Consider the following 26,768-nt stretch of genomic DNA (forward strand, 5'->3'; position numbering starts at 1 on the left):
TTTTAATATGGTCTTAACAAGTTTTAATAAGTTTTAATAAGGTCTTAATAAGTTGAATTAATAACTTAATATGGATCATTATATGGTCCAAATTAAATCTATATAAGGTTTTAATAAAACCACATTTATTGGAATTGTTAATAAGTATTATATTAAATTTTAATAAAATTTATATTTAATTATATTAAATCTATATATATTTTTTTTCACGGATTTTAAATGAATTTTTTAAACTTTGTAGTATACCTATATGTATACATATATCTAAAATATTCCTCCTAATAAAAATAGATTCAGATTATAAAAAATAGATTGAGCGAACAATAAAGCGCGGACGAACATGGCTGAACGGTACAGCGATGAAGCAAATTTTTGTCGAAACAAGTCTTTATTCTGCTCAGTCTAGATCCATCATATACCTGACGTATATAAATCGATACTAAATAAAAGAATACTAAACAAAAAAGCATTTTACACATTATCAGTTATTTCTATTAATAACGTTAAATTGAATTGGGGCTAGACTCTATTTCAAAAAATTTACTTGATTATAAATAATAACCATATAATCATGATATTTCAGCAAAAAGTAAAGTTAATAATAATAGTGTGTGCATATATAATAACTTTATCATAGGTAAAAATGTAATTTTATAAGACCAACATATGCAAAAGATATATGTACAACAGACAAAAATTTTAACAATGCTATCGTTATACGTATAAAATCTGATAATAATAGAATAATGTGAAAAAATAAAATAGCAAAAAAGGCAGAAGTAAAAAAAAATAATTTTATAAAAATTATATAATAAACTATGAAAGATACGATATGATAAATAAAGCAGCTTATTGGAATGAAAAAAGCAAAAAGAAAGCTTTGATATTTGTCAGCAACATTTATCGAATTAAAATATAGTATTTGATGATAATAGATATTAAAAAGAGAGTTGACTCTGAATTTTATAGATTAAACGTCAGATGACATCATGGATTAAAGTTGATGTCGAAATGACAAAAAATAACTTCAGCTTCTCAGGTAAAACACAAAACCATAATTAAGTCATAATGATATCATAAGACGTCATCATGACGTCATTTGATACTAAAAATGAACTCATAAGAGCAAATAAGGTCACGATAATATCTTTATAATTTTATTATTATATGATTTCTGTGTTTCACACTTTACAAGAAACACAATAAACAGTCAAATTTTGTAACTAAAAATCATAATTTTGACTTTTATGAGTTAAAATAAAGTCATTTTAACTTTCTCTTTTGTGTTGTATTTTGATATTGAATTGTGTTGTAGAATTTTTGCGAAAAGTGTGTATCTAAAACGAAAATCATAAGGAATCTGTCGCAACTGTCGAATCAATTCAATTCTCCTTAAAATATGTTGTTAAATCAAAAATCTAAGAAGCATATATTTTTTTTATATCGATTCAATCTCATGTTGAAGGGATGAAACAATCCCTTAAAGCTAATACTTGTATTTAATTTCTATCAATTATAAGTGAAACGGTGAGATGCACAGAAAATATTTTCGACAAAACTTTTATAATTTTTTATGTACATATATATACTTTATAATTGTATATTTAGATTTTTTGAAAATATCTCTTAAGACTCTTGTCTCTATTAATTTTGAGGGATTGCTTCATCCATTAAATCAAAAAAAGTGGGTCGACATAAAATAATACGTATTTCTTAAATTTTTGTATTCAACAACACATTTCAAAGAGAATCGAGTTGGTTCCGAATAATTTTGATAGGCTTTTCGTCAAACTCTGTCTAAACGTCGCAATAACGACACGAGCAGCCGTCTCTCGCTGAAGAAGGTAAAAGCTCTCGTAAAACCTTACTCACCACTACGAGCTGCCATGATCGGACGTACGAGCAGTGACGCAAATAAAGCATCTTCGACGCCATGCCGTTGTTCACCGTGACACCGACATGACTTAGACATGACTCACGACGAATATCGCGACAATGGCATAAATAAAACATCTTGCGGATGCCTGTGCGCGTATTCGCACCGCGTCGTTACAGGAACGTATGCAAAGATACGATATTCCGTCTTGCCAAAAGCGGGGTGCGATCCCTGCGATCCCAATCGCGTGTGCACCAACACGAAATTAAATAAAATAAAAAGTTATTGTTATCCGCGATATGTAGATTTATCAAATGTAGATTTCACAAAATAGTTTAAACTTTTATAAACAATTAAAATTTTATTCATGGTTAATTAATCTGTATGACACGTGAAGTCGCGAAGAAGCGTATAAGAAATTTCTTTATAGATTTATCTAACGACGTACAATCGAAATTAATTTTCAGATTAGAATCATTAATGTGTAGACGTGTAGCGAGATATTTAAATGTACTTTGCCATGCAGAAACGAGGATTCCACAATTATTCCACGCTCGTTGAAACGCGATTGCTTCCATTACTCCTCTCACAAAATTAGTGAAATCGACCGCACAATTAAACGGATAAGTTACGTGTGTCGTTTCGAATGGAACAATTTCGGGGTATTTATCGAAGTAAAACAGAGAGAGAGAGAGAGAGAGAGAGAGAGAGAGAGAGAGAGAGAGAGAGAGAATCGCGCATGGGGGTTGCGAGGCGACATCGCGACCATTTATCGACCAAAGTCAGGTGCACGTGCGCAATCGGCGAGGTTGGCGTGTCGTCCGTCGACCCTGCAGTCTCGAGAGATCGACTTTCCGTGTGACCGCCGTGCATTCGAAAGCGCTTTCCCCACGTTTACCGATCCCCGGGTGTCTTACGCGGGAAATCGATCTATCGCGCGATCGAGGATGCTTTCACGGGCGGTCGAGGCGTAGAAACGTGAATAAAACGCATTACCACGAACGCGGAGGTGAAAATCAAAATTCGAAGGTGAACCATCGAGATATATCGCTCGGTCGTACGCGTGCGCGACGATATCTCACGGCGGCGTGCCTCCTGGAAATTTTATCAATACCGCGGCGGCCATCTAGTCTCGCTGGCAGTCGCTCGCGAAAAGTTACGCGTCGAACGCCGAACGACCGATCGGGGTTGTCGCCGAGCAAGCCGATCGACAAATCGACGAGGATTACCGGAACAGAAAGAGCCCGAGGCGATCGACTATAAGCAGCATGTGAGTACACGTGATAATAATACGGACCTCGCACACTCGCGTTCCGGAAGGGGATCCCGAACGAGAACTCCGGTAGAAATCCGAAGGTCCTCCGCGAGGACGTCGCGAGGAGGAAGCTCTTCGACCATCCGACCCGTGAAAACGGAACAGCGAGTCTTCCTTTCAACCAATTTTGATGAACGAACAATCTCTAAAGGCGACATAGTTGTGAAGTCCCGTTAAAAGGAATAATGAAGGTGATGCACATCAACTTTGTGTTAGACTTCGCGCTGCGATTTCCGGATGCGTTACCCGCTGAAACGTACTCGCTGATGAAAAGCCTCGCGACCGAAATCGGGACAATATATTTCTGGCTTTCGCTTCGCGCCTATAAAATGATACAAATGGCGATTGTGTCGTGGAGCTGCATCGATAGTGAATTCCGTGCATGGCCATTCCGTAAACGAGTTGAAAGCATTAACGTAACTGTGTCTCTTTAAGGGGAGCCTCTACACTACAAGACTGTGACGCATAACTAGATCAATGAGCGATTAGAGAACGGTGACTGTATTGCCGTACTCTATTGCACTCGGCCGCGATTCAGCTGCGAAAAGCAGTTCGGTGAGAAGGTGCGGCGATCGATGGAATTTTGCGGGTATGAGTGCGCAAAACCGCGTAAGAATCGCGTAAGGAGCCCGCGGCAACTCGATATGAAGAGGGCGAGAATCGCTGTCGCTGCGGCGCGTTAGTAAGATGCGTTTTAAGACGCAATTGCCGAGGCTTGTCGCCGCCAATCGATCCTCCTCGCACGACCCGCGTCCGTCCGCGGCACACGACAGAATTTCCGATAGAATGCAACGGAGCTTCGAGGCCCGACACGTAGGACTCGCATTCGAGAGAAATTAATCGAAACGCGGCCTACTACCGCCACGACTCTTCGACCCTCTTGAGGGATAACCGTAATGCACTGACCCTATCCGACGCGAATTTGTTATCCAAAGAATAGAGTAAGCGATGGAAAAAGTATTGACGAAACGGGCACGTCGTCTGAGAATTTTTCCGTATTTCTATCGGTTATGTTACTTCTGAGAAAAAAAAATGATTGCAATTGTCATAATTTAACTGCAATTTATAGTCATTCTTTGAAACAACTATAAATAATTTTAACCATGCAAATTGTATATTCAATTGTATTGTTAATAATAATTAAATATACAGCTTGCACACACACAAATTTTTAATTCTTTCGAAACATATTTTTTAGTCATTGTTACCATATAAATAGTAAGTAAATTTTAAAAAATGACTATATTTATAATTGCAATTGTATTTACTAGATAAAAATGTTTATTTTATTTATCATTTATATATTAAATTTTTACTATATTAATATTTGAAATCATCATAATTTATAGTACAATTTTTTAATGTTTGAAAGAACTACTTATATGATATTATTACTACATTACAGCAGTAATAGCCATATAAATGAAGTTCCTAATTACAATCATTTTACCATGCAATTCTAGTCACAAATACCAAACGCTTTTTTTTTTAGTGTTCGTGTTTCAGATTTGTCATTGACTTTTGCGTTAATTATTTTACATTCTGATGGGTTCATTTAATTATTTATTAATGGCGGCAATAGAGAAAACTAGACACGGTAATCGGATAGCGTAGTACGATATAACTACCTTAATTAATCTCGCTTTTGAACGCAGACTGTTATAGCTTTCTATTTCTCTTTCTAACTTTTCTCATTATGACCTTTCGCATCCGGTTTCCATCCACCTAGCTCGATTATATACGCAATATACTCATTCAGCCAATCGTAGGCGACGTATTTATAAGCATCGTTGTTATCTGCTCAAATATTTCGCGATCTTGGACAATCTTGATGGAGGGGTGACTCAAGCAGAATGATTTAAGTGTCGTCTATCGTTACGACGCGACGCCTACACGTCGTTGGCAAATAACTATGGATCTTTTCAAAGGACACATGATAATTTCGGCTTGCTTTACAGTCGCGATGCGAATTGCGGGGGAGATTAGAACGCGATATCGAGCGTTATCAAGCTTCTTCTTATCCGGCGAATTTCTTTGTTCATTGAATAATGAACGCGATTAAAGATAATCAACGCGATCGCGACTGACGCGCGTTCTTTGCGCATTTCGCGCACTCGACGTGATCGTCGGATGCCTAATTGTGATCATATACGTACACATACAAATGTGTGTGTGTGTGTGTGTTTAGTCGGGATCAATCGCGCGAAACGCGATGCACTGCTACTACATGTCCGCTCGCAGTTTCTATATTTAGATAATCAATGATGAGCACATTTACGGCAATGTTCCACGGCTTTGCTAGACGGAAAGGTGCGCGTTCGTACGTAACTTATACACGCGTTGCAATCCGGGTGGCGAACAATGAACTGTTCGCCCGATTGTTCGATCAGAGTTGACGCAGTAAATCCTTGGGGCGGCGGCAGCGGCAAACTACAATATACCGACTATACAATTTTGTCCTTGAAAGCTCCGATTTAATAGAGAATAACTGCTTCCTCTCAACACTTCCTGAATTATATAAAAAGAACTACTGAGGTGATAACATTTTTGTACCGAATTAATATCTCGACGATTTTTAGAATAAGTAATTTGTGATAAAAATTTGCTATGTTAATTTTATGCATTTTCATGCATTTTGCGTTTTTTTTATACATCTTACTTCCTTTATTTATTTTAAATTTCTTGTCTTCAATGGTATTAAATTTCCTCAGCGTAAAAGTAAATAAAAAGCCAAGTATAAAAAATCTTAAGCTTACTGTTCTACGCAGTATAATACAAATCCCATAAATATTCACCGTTCAGCGCGAGTTATACTAATCTAATAACAAGAAGCAGTATCAGCGATCGATATATTAATCCCATTATGTATCCGATTTTACGTCATGGGGTGAATATTTCTCGGCTTTTATGCACACAATTCATAGCTACGGCGATCGAATAATATATGTATTTCAATACATGTCAAACAGCTATATTATAAAATAAACAATAGCAGCAAGAATTTTCATATTACATCAGAAAAACATTTCAGTAAATCAAAAAATTTATTCGTATTTTTAGAAACAAATCCTTTTATCAATCTCGCGATAAGTAAATATATTGAAACAATCAACAATAATGAAAAAATATTCGAACCGTATCGGAGAAGTATTCGATGAATAAATCAAATTGAATAACGATCGTCACCTTCGCATGATAAGGAGAGTGAGAGGAAACTCTTATCTCTATTTTTAATACCATTTAGTTGTGAGAATGTCTCTTTGTTTTTTACCGGTTCTAAATAGAAGGTTTTTCTCCCATGTGAGATTATTTCATTATATATTCATACATTGAATCAAGATTTTAACTGTATCTACGTTTACATACACTGATGATGATCCGATAAGAGTAGAAACGTTTGATTTTGTACTTTACTTATTGTTTATATTAAAGCAACTTACATCTTAGCTTATACTCGTAGCCTATATTGAGTTATTTATTTATTTAATCCAATTGTATTAATATACGGAAATATCGCAAACATTTAAACACAATAATGATATAAATTTAGAATAATTACTAAATATAATCGATAGATGAGAGATTACAAGTAACGGTATTAATTACTGTTTTTATCGATTAATCTCATAAAATATATTACTGGAATCGCGTCGAAATTTCGCGACAGATGCCGGACGGCGACGACCGAATATTCCGACGTCGCGTCCGACATCTCAATAGGAACGATGGAGGAGAAGCATGTACGACTCTCCCGTATGTTAAACTATTCCCACCGACGGTATTCGAATAGTCGATCGATCGGCTGTTGCCACTCGGTCGTTCGATCGCTAGGCCAAAAATAAAACCCGCAACCCGTTGGCGACCGCTTTTCAATCCGCCGTCGCGCGTAGCCGGCATTTTTCCAAATCGTAATCCACGAACACATAATCCTCTGCGATTTACGTTACGTGTACTCACCGCAACAATACATTACATAGGTATAGATAAGCACGCAGAGCTTTTTCCGCAAGCATTAATATAGATCCATCGGTTTTATTACGATGTGCTTACATAATTTTTTTTCCTAACTTTATTTAGCTAATTAATTGATAGCTTACAACAACATTTGACAATTCTATCCTTATCGATCGTATTGTTGTAAATTACAGCTTTTGTTTTCGTCCAATTAATTGATATAAAGAATACATTTAACGAGAGAAGATTTTACATAATGAAGAATATAGGATAATGGCATGTCGAGAAGATCTAATTACCCCGCTACATAAGTTGTTGAGTAATTAAATTGGCATTGCTCGCAGCAGTACCGCAAAAGGTCTCGCTCTGTCTCTTTGCAAAGGTCAGATAGCTCGTCGGAAATCCTATAGAAAAGGGATTTACAAATGTGGATATCCATAACATATACATAATTTCCCACCCAAGACATTTCCATATATAGTATAGATGAAAAGGTCTAATCCATGTATAGTAGATGAAAAGGTCCCTATTTAAAAGTTTTACTGCACAACAATTGATGTTTCAAATTAACACGTAATGTGTAAGAAGAAATCTTTTATGCCCATTTCCACCAACGCAGATTAACTTTAATCTCGGATCAATTTAATCTTTGTCTTTTTCTAGTTCTAAAAATTAGAAAAAGATAAACAGTAAGTTAAACCAAGATTAAAGTTAATCTTTATTGGTGGAAATTAAAGTTAATCAGTTAAATATTTTCGACGATTATAATTAAAAGTATATCACATACATAATTTCCTAATATATAATTTCAAAATATTTCCATTATAGAATAGATGACGAGGTCCGTGTGTCTAATCCTATTTAAAACAGTTTTACGCAATATAGAGAGTATTGTTGCAAAGTGCTTTTTTTTTCTCGTAAATAATGTTTAAAATAAACACGTATAAAGAAAAAAGAAATATTTAAAATTTTTTCGATTAAACGTATCCTAAAGTTTTAGCAAACGCATAGATACTCATTCAAGATCTTAATGAAACGTTTATGAATTCCTTCATAACGATCGCGATCGTTCGACTTCCAACATTCGCGTGCGTAGGTGCACGTGCGTTCTGAATTACAACCTCCTGGGGTCACACGAGTAGTCGACATTATCAATGACCTTTCCTCTTTCCGTATCCGCTTATCCAGCAAACACGTTTTAATCATGAATGCGATGTGCCCGGGGACAATGTACTATTTGCATCATCGTCGTGTCGTTGAATCTTCTTAAGAAACAAATGGGAGGAAAAGCGCGTTGTCGAAGTTAATACGCATCAAGTTTTTCCAATTAAACGGTATACAAATGGCGAAATTGTGTCATGAACTTTGCCCTTTCGCGATGCTTTCCACCCGCGGCTCGATATGGGGAAACCTCACGCAGCATCCAGCACCATAGGGCAACGACGGAGTATAATTCCCGGTTTGCGCGTCCCGGGATGAGCAACACCCACCCGCGTGTTTATTTCACTTTTTAAATCTATCGAAGAGAGACGCACGCGCGTACAGAGGGGATATACAAATAAATCCCACGCCGTGCACGAACCGCAAAATACAAGCGTATATCAATGATAAATACGCGTATTTGATAAATGTACGGTTTCGACGGTGTGTTATACGGGCGGCCTAAAGATATTCACCCTCTATCAACCCTTATCTATCAACATTCAACTTTCGAAAATATAATGACACTGAAAAACAAATGTGAAAAACTAATAAATCAGAATTTTTTCATTATTAATACTTATTTCTGTCTCAATGTAGTTTAATCTGGATTCAACTAACTCTTCATCTTCTAGTTCTAAGAATTAGAATAAGATGACGAATAAGTTAAACTGAGATTAAGATTAATCTGCATTGAAATAAACGTAAGTCTACTAGAATTATTCTAGTTAAGATAATCAAAATTCTGATTGATATAATCAAAATCTTCTGCTTCATCCATTTTCAGTCAGCCAATTTTCTCAGCGTACATGATTATTCTATTTTATTTTTTGTTGTGCTTTATTATTCTAAGACATTAAATTTTGTCGATGTTATACCAATAACCAACATTCCCGGGAAGTGGTGTATTCGTAAAGGATCGCGTTTGTTTAACCCCCGGTTGTATCGTAATGATAACGCACATTATGATAACGCTAGTCGTCATCTTCTTGAAATCGCGTCTTTGTTCGCAGGGCTACGGAGGGCGGTTTAGCACCGGATGCAGCTGCAGGTCCAGGCGCTGGCACCGACGGCATCGTCGGTGGTCCCAGGACGCCCCAGCAAATTGCCTCGCAGAAGCGGCTGCAGGCGACGCAAGCGCAAGTCGACGAAGTCGTCGACATTATGAAGACAAATGTAGAGAAGGTCCTCGAGCGCGATCAAAAGCTCTCCGAGCTTGACGATCGAGCAGGTGAGATCTACTTTTCGCACGCAGTTAAAAATTCTGCGTTAAAAGAATCGACGGAGCTCGTTTTGATCAAAGTTGAAAATTTTCAAGTAGTCGATTACACTTAATCCCAAAATTACGTTCTATTTTGCCAAATTGTGTGTACTTTATTTTGTAATTATGCATCTTGCTCCATTGTGCACCCTGCATTTGCCCGCGCGCGCGCGCGCGCTCATTAACGCTGACTTATTCATTAATTATTATATACGTCACTTGATTGTTCTGCTTCAGGTACTTACTTATTCATGATGAATATCGTTTGTTGCACGTCGAGAAATTAATTAATGTCTTAGAAGAGCGAAAATATACGCTGCTGTATCTCCGCATAAGGGAATATCAAAGCAACTTTTAAAAAGATATAATTATATTATAATACGGATTCATGTCACGAATTGTATTGCATACACATCACGCGATGCAATATTATATTATATTATTATTCACGATCAATATATCGCAGTACTGAGTAAAAGCACTAAACAGAAAATACGGTCGTACGGAAAACTACACCTTCCATTCATGGTACCGTGGCAATAAAGTAGTCCGACCCTGCGCGTCTGACTACACGTTGATATCGATTACTGACATGCTCGAATCGATGCCACGTTATGTGGCTGATGAACGTCGATCTTTTCTTACACGTACATTTATTATTTAAGTAAACATATATTTTCACACTAAAAAACATTATTTTGTATTCTTATTGACAAAATATTTTTCGCATTCTTTTTCTTCTCAGATAAAGGTATTATGATAAAAATAATTTACTAATACATATTTTTGTTAACAGTACTAACTTTAAATATTTATTTACAATAAATAAATATGTACTCAATAAAACGTAGTTAAATCAAATCAATGGTTTTTGTACGAAATAAATATACGTTGACATTTAATAAATATTTAGTTAATATTGTTAGAATAAATATCTATTACAATTTAATTTATTTTTTCATTGTACACTGCCTTTATCGATTATCAATATTAGAAAACAATTCTCATTTTGAGAATTCTTTTTTCTCGAAGTTATACATAGACATATCTGATTGTGAGATAACTCCTACGTAATTGGCTTTTGCAGATGCACTCCAACAAGGAGCGTCACAATTTGAACAGCAAGCCGGCAAATTAAAGAGAAAGTTCTGGCTACAGAATCTAAAGGTGAGTGTCAAATATCATGAAAGAAATACTTCTGACAATACTCGGAATCTTAATATCAATAATAATTTTTCGGTTTGTTTTTTTTTAAACAGATGATGATCATTATGGGTGTAATCGGACTCATCATACTGGCCATTATTATCGGTAAGTGTTTCACTAATACACTAATGTTTAACGTTGTCGACACTGCCACTGTTTAAATGTTCTATGCCATCTCATCGATGTATATCTCGTCCCGATTTCAAGCGACTAATTCAGCGTTACTTCCTTTGTTTCATCATCCATTCGAACACGGTAAAAGTGTCGACCGTTTACTTAAACAAATCATAGAAATTAATATTTATTTTCAAATTCGTATTCGCGATGCTGATAAATATCAGAGTTTTTATTGTATAAACTGTCGTTTAGAATTTATGGCTTTGATCATTGTATTACATTGAATCAGTCGTTCCTATCTAATGTCTTTCTGTCGATCTATACCTTTTGTGCTAAGGAAACGTCTACTACGTACAGACGATTGTGTTTGCACGATGCGAAAAACGACGCGATGTGAAGTGAAATGTCCGCGGATTTGCATATAGCTTTTGAAAAATCCTTTCGGAGAGATCTCTTGAAGCTTCTCGAAGAAATGTGCCGAAACGAACTGTTTATCGTGCTTTGCCTGAAAATTACGTCGATTACTTGGCCTCATAGTTCATCTTCACAAAACTTTACCGAAAATATCATACTCGCGAGCATCTCTTTTTTCTCTGTATATTCCAGAATTTTAACTTCAAACTTTACAAAAATTCTACATATTTTCTAACAATATTATTCTGCTGTATTTATTTACGACCAAAAAATGAGAGTATACTTTTTATTGCAAAACCACGTCTTTATCGCGCGGACGGGATATGAGATGCACGAGAAAAACGCCACTATGTAGCGTGATCTGTCGGAAAAAGTAGCATTACTCTGTCTTCCTTTTGTTCATTCATCATCTAACACGTGTGAAATGTATGTATTTCTCTTTTCCCGTCTAGCAAACTTCATGTAGGCGCGCTGATTGGTGGAAGATATTTGTGTGTGAGTGAGTCTGAAGGTAGAAAGCAAAACAATTGCGACATTGCGTATCGTTGTTGTTTCTCACCCCGTTTCTCTTTTTTACTTGTGTCGTAGAAAATGTATACCTGAACCCGGTATGTTTCTCCAATCCCATTCTCGTTGTTTATTTTCCAACACGTAAAAACTTCCTTCGTCCTGATACTTCAAAATTGTCTTTAATTTTCACAAACGTTGTTTTACCAAATGTTGCCAGTTTTATAAAGAATTCACCGGATATTTTGCTTAAAAAAAATAACAAATTTAATCGTTAAAATTATTATTATTCTCATAGACGTATTTTGTTATAAACTATGATTATATTAATTAGTATGTTAATTGTGATATACTAATCGCATTACTACTATAACATTTCGTTATAGTAGTTTATGATAATCTCTTTCCACTAATTTTGCAAAAAAAAAAAACATGCAAATGCATCCGCGCTTTTATAAAACTGGCATTTTTAGTCGGTGTTTATGTATTATACATTATGTCTGCCTGTGATAGGTACTTGCTCTATCTGTTGCTACGTATATTCCCTACGTAAGAACTCTCCATCACTGCCCAGTGTCGTTGCATATTTATGAACTACCGATTTAATTGGGAGCGTTCCAATTAAGAATCGCTATATGGCGGTACACCGCGAACCTTCATAAATCTTCGACGACATCCTTCCAGACACCTTTTTCTTATCACAACACAACATTAAGTGTAAACAGTACGTAAAACTTGCCGTCGTTTATCTTCTTGCTAGGAATTTTCTCAGCATTTGATCCGACGTTTTGAGCGTCTCTTCAAAGTCCATAAGACGGAAAAAGCGACGCACAAGAAAATCATTCTATAATAATTTTAACAGTTTCAACGCCAGATATTGACTAGCCTACTTTAGACGATCTATAATTCGCGTCAGATTTCCAAATAGAACTGTTTATAGTTTTGACGTTTATACTAAATTGATTTTTACATTACATGACATATGATGAAGTTATGAGACCATTATCTTGAATTCTAATACGAATTATAGATGGTGAACCTTAAATGTATTGTGTAAATTAATTTTGAAAAAAAACTATCGGTTTCTTTAACAAATACCGATACATTTTTAAAAAGGAATGTTTTCCAAGACACGATTATACCTCACCCTTTGTGTGTATTACGACTGTAATCGTTGTTATGTGTCTGTCTGTACTTTTGGTGGTATCCTCTTTCTGAAGTTGGTCCCAGGCAGTGATTTTCAATTTTCTGGTGGTCAATTAACAAAGATACCGAAAAAGTGTAACACACGTGAAACAGGCTGAACATACAGCTTTAAACACCGTGATTCGCGAACTCCGCGGTGGCAATAAAGAAACGATACAAAATACCACCAAGAAATGAAAACACCACAACGATAAACGACAACATCAACAACAAGCACAATATCGACAACAGTAAGAATTATCAAACAACTACAAAGTTTCTGTTTAATCCTATTCTACTCTTCGGTACGGTAAGCTATGATTTTATTGTTGCACCCGATATTCTGTCTTTTTCTCTCTTCTTACGCCAAAATGCAATTTAAATCTTCTTCAATTAGCAATTTCTCTTACATTTATTTATTTCATTTATTTATTCATCTTTATATACATTTTTAAATAATCCTGTATAATTATATAATTTAGTTGGATTTCATAAAATGTATTTTCTCTTCATAGTTAAACGCATAAAGATGATATATTACATTTATATATAAATATATTTTAATTCAAGATTAAATTAAAATCTCTGTTATTAATCTCGTATATAATATACATATGTATATTATATACGAGATTAATAATATTATTATATCAATTTATATATTTCATTTTTTGCATACAGTGAATTAGTACTTATTACATTCTGCATGTTTCTCTTCTTCTCTCTCTTTCTCTCCCATCATTCATCCTCTTTTTTTCTCTTAAATAACATTCTTAGTACAACGCGAAACTCATACACTGTAAATATTATCAGGGTATGCATATTTTAATAATCTTATACATTCCAATATTATATAAAGGCGAATTATAGCAAAAGTTTCTGGGACGATCTTCGCGTATCGTGCTTGACCTGTTATTGCGGAGCATGTGCCATCGATTTAATTTATCCCTCGATTAAAAGCCGATGTCGGCATAGCGTTGCATGGCTTGTACATTATGTGGAATGTGTCAAAAGTTCTTTTAATGCGAACAATTTCAGCCAGAGATTCAGCCAGAATTTCCAGTAAACTGCGACAAATTTTGTCGCGTACAATGGAAAAAGGAAAAAAGACAAACTCTGGACGGAACTTCTGGCAAAAAATTTATTTTGCCAATTATTTTCACAGGAGAAAGTTTATGTATCGTGTGTATCGAGTGGCCTGTGTATCTATATACGTATTTACGCTTCTGTAACTACTTGCATGCAATTCTTCCTTATCCTTATGGCTAATGGATTATGTGCTTTGAGCTGCGAACGTCAATGAGTTTAGTTTACCAAACGCATCGTCGTGGATATAATAGCGTCAATAAAATCATATTTTTCATTGAGAACATTTCGAAATTACTAAAACAAACATATAAACTTGTGTTCTTTATAATCTTGATCTTGATGCTGTAAATTTAAACGCTTGTCCACGACGAGTGCGATCCGCCATGAATCTCCGCATGCGAAAGATGGCGAAATAAAGAGGAAGGAAAACAAATAAAAAAAAAAGGAGGAGAACAGAAAGAAACAAATTAAAAAATTTGAAGAGACAAAGATTAAGAGCAACATGGGGCGAATTGTCGTCCCTTAATCGGTGGAGGAGAACAAATGTTATTATTGTTTTCAGCGAGCCTCACCGGCGGCAGCAATACACAAAATTGAACGCGAGAGTAAGAGCTAAAGTAAAATAACGTAACACCTATTCAACAACAATAAAAAGAGAGATAAAGAAAAAGAGGAGGAATAAGAAAGAGAAGAAGAAACGGCGGCTGAGAAATTCCCGAAGAGGAGATGATTTTTGGAGGGATAGAAGATCTCGCAAGATGGAAATTGTGATGAGCCGTTGACGAGCTCTGCCGAAGTTCTCCGCGAACGTAATCGTCGGATCGATCGCGCGCGAGAATCAATCGATCGATCGTCGGCCTTGGAATTCAACGTGGGAGAGAAGGAAGGACGACAGCGGATGATCGGAAGCAGGAAACGTTTTGATCCGAGCGGGAACGACGAAGAGAGCCGTCGCGACGACCACGGAACTTTCCTGTTATCCTTCGTAGTGTTTTTTTTTCTTTTTCGGATCGAATAGGGGAAGTTGAGGGGATCCACGCCGAACCAGCTCGGTCTCCATATTTCACATGGATGAAGGTTGCGCATGACAATTAACGTATGCAAAATTCCGCTGATTTCTCGATCATTATTTCATTTATGCATTATTATTTTATATTATTGTTTAATATAATTGACATATAATTTCATTGTTATGCTTTTTTTCGCAATAGTGCGTTGTTTTAAGGAACGTTAATTTATATATTAAGTTTCGGCGAATGTGAAATTAAATTGAAAATACACAGATCTTAATGGATTTTACGTCTTAAATCTATCTTAGATCTTACAATTAGTCTAAGTCGGAGATTTTATTAGACAAACGGAACTAAAACTGATCCTATTAAAATCTCACAACTAACCGCAGCTGATTGATAAGACGAGATATCGTGCATCGCGCTTTCCTTCGTCCATCTTCGTTAATTAAGATTGTTCGAGAAAAGTTAGAAGAGATGAGAAATACAGAAACAAATGGTTATTGTATACAAAGAAGCAAAAAGTTCGTGAAAAGAAAAGGAAAATTCGTTATAACAGCGACACATAATATTTAAATATATAGGAAAAACATACGCTACTCGCGGAAATTAAAGCACCTCTCATCTTCGAAAAATGGGTAAACTTTAAATAAGTGTAACTTCTACAAACATGGTCAAAATGGGACGTTTAAAAAACATTTGTAGCTTAAAATCTCTACTTTTCGGATTTGTACTTAAAATAACGATTTTTTTGATTGATTGTTATGAAGCTACACACGATTACAAAGGAAGATCCGTAAAATCTCGAAATTTTTTGTGAATTTTGCACAGTTTTATGTTGTGAATGAGAAGTCGGCACAAATACAATTTACAGCTTTCAAAAACGTGAATCTTTACCTTTAATTTGCTTCTTTATTGACCTCTGTACAATTTTTTTCACCGAATTATTCAACATTTAAGTCAAATGGTCCCTTTGATTTTGACTACTCATAAAAGACGAACGGAGTAACGTACAGCATTCGTTAAAAAAGTTCGTACAAAAAAAATCGTACAAGAGTCAATAAAAACCAAATTAAAAATAAAGGTTCACGCTTTTGAAAACTGTAAATTGTATTTGTCTGACTTCTCACTTACGACATAAAGCTGCAAAATTCACAAACAATTTTGAGATTTTACGAATCTGCCTTTATGATCGTGTATAGCTCCGTAACAATCAGCCGAATCATTATTTTAAGTACAAATCTGAAAAATAGGGATTTTAAGTTACAAAATGCTTTTTAAATGTTTCATTTTAACTATTTTTGTAGAAGTTACATTCATTTAAAGTTTACTCATTTTTCGAAGATGAGAAATGATGCTTTAATTTCCGTAAGTAGTGTATATAGCGTAGTGTGTATAAATATAGATATATATATCTGTATATATATATATATATATGTATCACCGAATTGATTACTCGTAATTGAAACAATATTTAATGTATATGTTAATGAAATTAAATTTAAGTAAATTAAAATATATAAGTGTATTGAAATTTAACCCTCAGTACCCACATTTCAAAAAAGTCCCTATCTACCTACATCAAAATATTTTTTTTAATTTGCCGTTTAAAGACTGGAAAAAAAAGAATATTTCAGTTTGAAAATCGAAAATGTAGCACAAAAGATATTTTACAATAAGTGAAAAGGAATTGGAAAAAAATGTGAAAAAAACAAATTTTTTTTCAAAATGTCATAATTTTGTCAAAAATAAATGTGAAAAAAGATTTTATTAATGATGAACCAACAGCTAATGAACGTTAAAAAACTAAAAACGTTTTTGCAATTTGTCCTAAAAACAATATTTTTTTGCGAAGTAAATATGAGTGATTTGTATTGAAACTAATCATAAACCGAAAATCTTTGAATTGTGATAGAAATAAATAAAAAAATGCTTCTATCGTTCTCTCTCTTCTATAATAATATTAACAATTTAATTAACAATTTACTATGATATTAATAATTACAATAATGATTAATAAAATTATTAACAAAAAATGGCTACTTTAAAAGAAAAAAATATTACATTATTTTTTTTACATTTTCGATAAAATATACTCAAATATATACACACAAGTTCTTTATATATATACATATATATATTATAAAAATATTATATTTTGTATAATAAAATATTCAAAATTTTCTTTGGTTTTCTCGAACATTTGTTCTCTTCCGCCTGTTTCACCCGGGATCTTATTTCTAACATGATTTCTGACGAAAAATACAAAGACACATAAACAGTTAAAAGAATATTTATTATTTTCTATTAAAGAAAACTCCTCATTTTATTTAGAATGTTCTAAAATTTGGCACCTATGCACAAAGCGCACGAAGTCAACTAGTTTCAATTAGAAGTCAACTTTTTTTTACGTTAAAAACACAATAAAATTGACTTACTATAAACCATTTTTTATGATATGCATTCATGATACAAATCATAAATAATTCAATTAATCACTTCTATTTACATTTCAACTTTGCAATATCGTAAGTCCGGATTTTCTAACGTTATACCCACGAAAGGTTAGAGTAACCCTGATGACACACACTTTTTGTACCATTACAACTCCGTATAGTAGGTAGCTAATGGCGCATTAATGTCGTCAAGCAAAGAAATTATAGAGGTGGTACATAAGTTTTCCCTCCACCCTCCCCCAGCTTCAGCGCCACTGCTCAAAGCGTGTTCGAATGTCTGAACTATGAAAATCGGAGGGAGGGAGGGATTACGCTAACCCTGTGAGTACTGAGGATTAATATATTTTTAATATACGGAAAAAAATAATATTTCAATTCACTGTAAATTAAGTAAACTTTAATGTACATGTTCATTAAATTTTGACGCTTTCTGCCAAGGGCAAGGTCGGTGGACATGCGCTTATACCATATTATATATCGAGGTTGTGATTACTGTGGAAAGTGCAACGTTTATTAACGCATATTGTGAACATAAGAATATAAATACATCAATGTATGTATAATGCTGATTCTACTATATATACATATATGAGGCAATAGTCGGCAGTCTTACATAACTCTTATCGATGAATCACGATAAAGTTGGCCAACAGCCGACTCGTATGTACTTATGTATGACTAAATGTTCTCGTTGGATTGCTGCTGGATTAGACCCTTGTTGCCGTATTGGCACCGCAGCCAATTACAGTGACAAAGGTCTAATCCAGCTAGCAATTCAGCGAGAAAACAAACATTGTGTATCGCTAGCTTAAGACTATACCGATTTTCTTAACACTGTCCAAATTTGACCTTATTCCTTCCCATTAGTCGAGCTAAACGATTCGTTATATATTATAATTAACAACTTGTAGATGCGAAAAGTCGTAGTCATCTATTTCTATTTAGATTAAGACTGATTAAGACTTAAAGATATATCCAACTACCGACTCATTGTAGAATCAGTTTAATACATTACACGAAAATATTATACATATACGCTTGAATCAGTGACTTTCTTAGCTAACACTGCGATATGCGTGAAATAATATGTGTGTGTATACACACATAGTCCATGTATTAAAAGTAATGAACATGTATATCAAATTCAATAAAAGTATATACATTAAAAGTATAATACACACGTTAATGAAATTTAAGACATCAGTAAATGAATATTCATATACAGCATTCATTATTTTTATATACATGTTAATAATAATAATTACGATATTATGATAATAATGATAATATTAATAATAATTATAATAAAAATGATGAAGAGGGGTTACTTTACCCGCTTCGCGGATGCGATCGCGCCGAATAAAAGGAACTCTATCATTTCGAGGATACCCGCCGAGGATACGGATCCATCCTCGATCATCCTCTTACCATTCATCTATGAGATAAGACATTAGCGACAAAGGTATATCGCGCCCGACACGCCGACTTTCGTCAACAAGTCCGACGAAGATCGTTATCGATCTCCGACGATCCTATTCAGTTCCTTTCCTTTTTCCATTCGGTCCTTACCGATTTCGATTTTTGCTGCTGCTGCTACTGCTGCTGATTCAGCAATAATCTCGAAAGACGGAATCATATCGTTCGCGATTTTCCGCAATTATTCTTCCCTTCGATCGGGTGCTGACGCGCGATATTTGTGGATATGCCTGCAGGCGCCATTCCGTCGCGACTTTCGGACGCGACAAAGTTCACCAAAAGAGAGAGAGAGAGAGAGAGAGAGAGAGAGAGAGAGAGAGAGAGAGAGAGAGAGAGAGAGAATTCATCAAATCGATTGGCAGAATACGATCGACTTTGGTTTCGTTCGCGCTGGGATTTACTTTAGGAAAAATTTTAAGAAAGATTTACGACAGTATTTCAGATATTAATTTTTTACAATTATTGAATGATGAATCAATCATATGTATTTAATCGTAGCGTTATAATTGGCCAAATAAAATTAAGAAATCAACTACTCTTCTTTTACTTGTTTCAAATTGGTTTTTCTTACGCAAGTATTTACTACCTAATAATTTATTGTAATTAATTTCATGATATTGTTAAAAAGAATATTGATATAATCTCATTGGGGAATCAGTGGGGTTCACAAGTTAATGCAACATACTTTTTAAATCTGCGAAAATCGCAAGGATAAAAAAGCGAAGAGTCGATCGACGAGAAATTCTTCAAAGTTGTCGCACGAAATAACTGCACACTAGTTGTACTATTTAAAAACGATCATTCTGTGTTTAGGAATTTATGAAGCAATGGTTATGTGTCATCTTAATCGTGTCGACGTATCTCGAATTATTAACGACACGACAAATATGATTCTGATGCTGCGCTTTAAACAATTATACAATATCGAATAAAAAATACACTGCGTAGTTGAATCGAAGTTATGAAGAGACAATGGAAAAGGGGATCGAATATAATTTTCTTTTTTTTTACTTTTGATCAAATCGTTTTACTTCGATCGTATAATCCTTACATATATATATATATATATATATATATGTCTCTCTCTCTATATAATTTTCGACGAAATATAGTTTATTTTTAGTCCTTCCGAAGTTCAACGCACTTGCTCCAATGTTTCTCCAAGTTCGCGATATCTTCGCGGAAATAAATCTTCGAAGCCCTCAAAATACTCGTTTACCTCGTGTATAATCTTTTCATTTGACCTAAATTTTGATCTAACCAGAAAAGTCTTGAGTTTTAGGAACAAGTGGTAATACGAGGGAACTAGATCGAATGAATAGGGGCTGGATGTGGAAGCAGTTCCAAGTTTGATCAATTTTTGCTCAATGACGGTTTGAATGCGCTGGTGCGTTGTTTAAACACTTCTGTTTCAGCAATTCTTCTCAAACAATAAATTACTGTCATAATGACTTACGATCATACAATATTCATCCATAGAAAGGACACTTTATAGCCACATATACAGATGTTGCTGTCGCTCTCTATTAGTATGCGAATCAAGTTACTTATCAAACTACCTCATATATATATATATATTATATATAAAATTTTTTTAATTTATCGACATTTCTGAGAATTTTATTACTGTATTAATGTATTTTGTTGTACGTATATTATATGGATAAGCCACGCGTTTTAATCCTTTCTTTTATTTCGTGCTATTAATGCTACGTGTAAAAGAAAACAAAGACACATTTCTAAGAAGAAAAGCTTCATTCGATTATGACTGGAAAAAAGTTATAAAATGTTCAAACACCTATTGATGATTGAATATATATTGCAATGCGCCTTCCAGGAAGAGGATCATTATAAAGTCTAAAATCCGTTAAATCCACGGAGGTAAGAACAATAAACTTGCTATTGTATGCCCCGCGGTGTATAACTTTTTTTTATATTTATCATCTTTCTTAAGAGTTTTATTTTTATATTCTTTCTTACTTGATTTCCATCTTACTTCGTTATTGGAGCAGTCATGGAGTAGCACGCTAACAATAAGTGCTATTACAAAATGACGTCAATATAAAAACGGCAATATATACTTTCTTTTAACTGACAATCGCATGATTGTACACATTTTGAAATTGTTAAATTAAATATTAAAAAAATATAATTATATTATTAAAAATATATAAATGTATTTTTATTAAATACATTAGATCATGATCATTTCCTTAAATATTAATTTATTCATAAATGCACGGTCGTTTTTTCGTTATAATTAAACTCTATTGGAATTCAATTTGTTTTGTCTTTTTTGTCGATTAATAATTGCAATAATCCAATTATAACATTTATTACCAGTACCTCGCAATACTGAAAAAAATCAGTTAAGATGTTATTCTATCTTTGAAATTTATTTTTCTATATATCTGCATTTTCTCTTATACGAACTTTTTGCTGCGTCTATGACGATTACATAAAACATGTGCTTCCATCTCATTGTGTATTCCATTATTCAGTTATTATTTCACGCTGTCATCGTACATTCGCTTAAATACTGCTGTGTTAATAACATGAGTTATACATATATTATAATACAATATAATAAATTCACATTTCATGTGATCGTTTGATCCAAAGTAGAAGATACATCAGTGATATGTATGTGTTCAATTACTGTCGCTTCGTAATTATTTCATTCACTGTCCATTTGTACAACTGTTTCAACTTATCATTAATGTAACAAATGGTGTCGGGCGCGCGCACACATGTTGAAATTTAGAGTAAAAAACGACAATATCTACACACTACTATCTAACGAAATAAAGTCACTTTGAGAGAGAGAGAGAGAGAGAGAGAGAGAGAGAGAGAGAGAGAGAGAGAGAGAGAAAAGAATGAAAGAGGGAGAAAGGTAACACTGTAAAGCTGCGTCCAGCTATAGTCTGGACGCAGCTTAATATTACACACTTGTTTAAAAAAAAAATGAAAATATCAATACAATTTCTGTGTGTTAGCGTTGTACACTTGTATATTTTTTATTTATCCGAATTATATTGTACGTTTCTGTTATTATATTGTGTGTGTTATTTATAAAAATGTGGGAATAAAATATATCAAATACGACATATTATTTTTATGCTGTAGGTAGGTAGATAAAAGATAAATCCTATGATTCAAATACAAAAAAAAAAAAAACTGACCGAGATATTATTCTTTTTTGATAAAATTATTTTCAACTCCTATCAATAGTGACTATGATTTTTTTCACTTTATCCTTTTTTTTATTCCTATTTATTCATACTCGACCCCTAAATCTGAGCCGATTTGATATGTCATTCTAACAAACTCCTTCTGACATGCCTAGAATAAATCTCTTTTCTAAAATGTAAAAATCTACTTCTGTAGAGAAAAATTGTTATATTTAACGTGCAAGGAAATTTTCGTATCGATCCCCGTTACCGTTTTACGTTATAAATCTAAGACGCTCTGCGATATCGGATATTAATATAATTTTCATTTGAACGTTTCAGTGAAATTCATGCCGGAATCGGCACCGGCTCCACCCGCGTACAACTATCCACCCGGTATGATGCCGCAAGGTGCCGCGGTTCCTGGTGCAGCTGTGGGTGGTGCAGGGGGAGCGGGCGCTGCACAAGGAGGTGGTTCGCCGCAAACCGCTGGAGCCGCGTTGGTCGGCAATCTGAACGCCGATGTGCACAGCGTTGTATAAACGACACGACGTGATGGTATTTGGGATAAAAAGGGAAACGAAGAGGATTCTGACAACGACATCATCCGCGGAAATAACTGGTCGACATATTCGCTCCGGTGATCATCCATTTGTTCGGATCATAGTTGGCATATCGAAGGGCACAGTGGAATAATCCGGTAATTCCATAAACCATAGAATCTGCTAAACAAATCTCAGAAGTTATGGATTTACATCGTTTTTGCTTTGAAATCCTTCGACTATCGCGCGTCTAATCGTCTTTTACGTTGAATTATTTTGTTTCTTTGTCAATATGATATCGTAATAATTAATTCTATTGTCCCTACTGTTAGCAATTACACCAATTATTATACACAACTTTCTTTAAGCTATGTAGTATTCAGACGCAAATTGCCTTTCACTCATTTTTATTCGATCGTATTTGCATCTTATTGATCTCATAGTCAAATCTTAAGTTGTTTTTAAGTGGAAGCGACATATCGGCCGGTCTTTTCATCGTTTAAGAAGAAAGAAACGATCTGTATTCTACCACTCCATTAGGAAATCAGCGGAGGTTTTACTTTCAATGACAGTACATATATAGTATATGGAAACCATACGATTATAAATTTCGCGCTCAGCTAATCACTAATCGAAAAACATACAACGAGCGAAATGTCGTTCACGACAATTATACACGGGCATGTGTATCGATGTATGTACATACATACATGCAGTATATGTACATACATTACTACGAATTATCAATGTAAGATTCAATCTATGTACATACATATATACTATAATATAAATACATAAATTATTTATATGTTAAATCATTCGTTAACTGAATCAAAGTATAGAAGAAACGATAATAGAGAGTACCAGATGATAAATGAATTGGAAAGATTGACGCAAGTATATTTCAAGTCCACTTTTGACCGGGAAAAATGTAAAAATGTCGGGTGTCGCGCGTCACGTAAGATATTTCATATAAGTGATTTTTGTGCTTTGCCTGTACATTTTTAAAAAACATTTTCTCCGACAATAGGCCTTCTGGACAAATGTGAAGTGGATTTCAACGCCAAATCCTTTAATTATACTAGTCTCTTTGAGATCAATGTAATTACAATGCAATTATACGAATCGCCGTGATCGCAAAAATTGTTTAATATAAAACGTAGAAAAATTTAACGTGATTTTGTAGCAAATAACTCCTTAAACATCCTTTTTGCACGATATTATTAATATAATAGTTTTACTTTATATACATCGTATATTTGAATTTATTATTTCTTGAAGCAATGTTTATACATGTATGAGACGTTTATACATATATGAAACAGTAACGCAATCAGAATTTTATAAGATAAAAAATCAAAATTGGCACATCAAAACATTCATATAGGACTCTAGTTTCGAAGTTTATTTAGCCTTTTGAAAAATTCAATGTGAGGGATTTAATACAGCGATCAAAAGTGAAAAAAACATGGCTAGAAAATAAAGATTAAACAAAACAAGAGAAATGATGCACAAACGTCCTACATGCCAAGTTAATCTATGAGATATATAAATTTTGTGAAAAAAATCAAACCAAAAATCTAAGATGGCAGTTCTAATATTTGAGCTGTCACATTGAAACCACCATCTTGAATTGTTAGTTCGATTCTTTTTTACATACAAAATTCGTATATTCTATAGATTAATTTGGTATATACAAAACACTTGTATATTATTTGTCTAGCTCTTTTTCAATTTTCTTAATTTTCTAGCCATATTTTTTTCACTTTTTGACTGTCATGTTGAACCTCTCATATTGAAATCTTTCGAAAAACCAGTAGAATTAAAAAATAGGATCCTACGTGAATGTTTCGATATACTAATTTTAATTTTTTGATTCTAGTCGCAAAGAATTCTGATCGCGTTACTGTTTCGGTTGGCGTGAAACGTCTTATTTATATTTTTAAATATTATTTAAGAACATTTCTATATGGATTCATAAGGAAAATTTATTTCTTTAAAAACATACGAGAAAGTTGATTAGTTTGTAAATGTACCATAGAAGATAATAAAATTATAAGAAAAATAATTATTGATTCCTACATTTTCAAGCATTGACATAGTAATTGATAATAAGTTTTGCGAGAGATACATTCGAATCACCAAAGTTGAAATTTGAAAATATTAACACGTACATAATTTAGCAATATTAAATATATTAAAACGTTACATAATGTTATGTTATTTAAACGGAAAGAAAAGAGGAAAATATAAGAATGAATATTGTGATACACATTTTATTATTTTATCGTCATTAAATATTCTCTATCGCTCTATTATTTTTTCCTACACGAAATTTTCGGCTAATAAACTTACAACGTGAATAACGAATTCGGTTGAACGCACTAATGCATATTAAGGTCGTATACTGATTTAATCTGTGTAAAAATAAAATGCAAATATTTCGAATTATAAAATACGGATTTTCCTTAACAACATCATAAATAAAGTATTGAGGATTTTTAATCCGTTTTTATATTTATATTAAACACATTTTTTTATGTCAATTTGCGTAAAACGGCTTTAATGTGCAACCTGAGTGCATCCAATCAAATTCGTTATAAGTTATAAGATATGTCAAACTTAAAGACCATTATACACAAAATAATATAAATTGCATAATCGTAGTATAAGGCCACTGGACTAATGAGCGTCTTATGTAATCAATGTGGCGTCTTTATGTCGAATGCCATTGATCAAAGGACCTTATGCTATTCTTATGCATAGCTTTTATATCATTTTGTGTGTAATGGCTGTAATTATTATTTAAAAAAAAAAACAGAGAGTTGATGTACTAATCGTATTCTTTATGAAGTGAAACACTATGTTGTTACTTTCACTTGATAATCAAATCATTTCCAATTCAATAAACTGTCTATACACCGATAATAATTAAACTAAACGAGAGATTTGTAAGTATAGCCATTACAGGACGCTTTGACACTTAGGCTATTGATACATTATTGTGAACGAATACCGAAATTATATTAAACTGCAATATTCCTTCAGCTGTATATCTCACCGAAAAAGGAACAGATCTATATATTATATAATAGAATTATTATGATATTATAGATATTACTGTATAACTAGGCTTAAATAAATAACATTGTGAAAAGTAGTCGTATGTGTTTTTTCTTGTCACGACAATAAAGTTATGTTATAATTTTGTACATTTACGTTACAAATGCAAGTAGATAGAAGATTATTTTATAACGATTAATATTAATTCACACAATGTGCAAAATAGAAATTTGTTAATATCACATGTATAAATCTCATACCGTTGTAAATCAGTGCAATTCTTGCAAGTATCATTTATTATGGAAGTAATAATCTACTTTTTTTAGCAACATATATACGAATGTTAGTCTATGTGTGTATAATAAAATAAAATCGGAAAATAAATGGAAAGCATTTTTTTAAAGAAGATGTATACCTTTATCTCTCACTCGACAATTTATATATACAAAAATTTACATCAACGTATAAAAATCTACATAAAAAGTGAATTGCACTGATTTCCAAAAAACCATCACCCATATTCTGAACTGTACTCACCAATACCATCACCAGTCATGTTTCACACCATATATGATCTGCAACAAAAAAAGTATCAATATCGATTAAATTTAAGAAAGATCTACGAAAAGATAATGTTACACGTTTAATATACCAAAAGACAAACAGATATGCGTTTCACTACAGGAAAACAAAAATTTCATAAGTTCCAAAAAGTTTTAAATATGTTTGAAGAAAATTTATAAATAAACAAAGTACTCCAACTAAAATAGAGATAGAATATAGGTATATATAAGATAGAAATAAAATATATATAATAAATATAATAAGAGATAAAAATACTTTCAAATAAATGTTTAGGTCATAATTAATATATTTAATTAATTATAATTACATTTAAAATATATATATATATATATATATAATAAT

At 33.5% G+C, this 26,768-nt stretch overlaps 2 protein-coding genes across 4 annotated transcripts in view; one reads left to right on the top strand and one right to left on the bottom strand.

Moving 5' to 3' along the window:
- Syb (Vesicle-associated membrane protein synaptobrevin) overlaps nt 1–26,407 on the bottom strand; it is a 29,600-nt gene extending 3,193 nt beyond the window's left edge. The window contains exon 1 of one of the 2 annotated variants that reach the window (XM_018540176.1): nt 26,379–26,407. The gene's annotated coding sequence lies outside the window, so the exon portion shown is untranslated. Of the gene's footprint in view, nt 1–1,872; nt 2,013–26,378 lie in introns of those variants that run through there. The other variant, XM_018540175.1, reaches the window with a different exon arrangement.
- On the top strand, nt 3,075–15,261 carry nSyb (neuronal Synaptobrevin). Of its 2 annotated transcripts, XM_018540173.1 has the most exons (6): nt 3,075–3,146; nt 9,359–9,576; nt 10,694–10,773; nt 10,866–10,917; nt 11,796–11,854; nt 14,687–15,260. In XM_018540173.1, coding segments are annotated over exons 1-5 (366 nt in total). In that variant the 5' UTR covers nt 3,075–3,144; the 3' UTR covers nt 11,810–11,854; nt 14,687–15,260. The 2 variants fall into 2 exon arrangements, with proteins under 2 accessions (XP_018395675.1, XP_018395674.1); XM_018540172.1 differs by lacking the exon at nt 11,796–11,854 and having other exon boundaries at nt 14,687–15,261.
- Nucleotides 26,408–26,768: the final 361 nt, after the last annotated feature.

Source organism: Cyphomyrmex costatus, unplaced genomic scaffold, assembly GCF_001594065.2.
Source record: "Cyphomyrmex costatus isolate MS0001 unplaced genomic scaffold, Ccosl1.0 scaffold235, whole genome shotgun sequence".
NCBI classification, from domain to species: domain Eukaryota; kingdom Metazoa; phylum Arthropoda; class Insecta; order Hymenoptera; family Formicidae; genus Cyphomyrmex; species Cyphomyrmex costatus.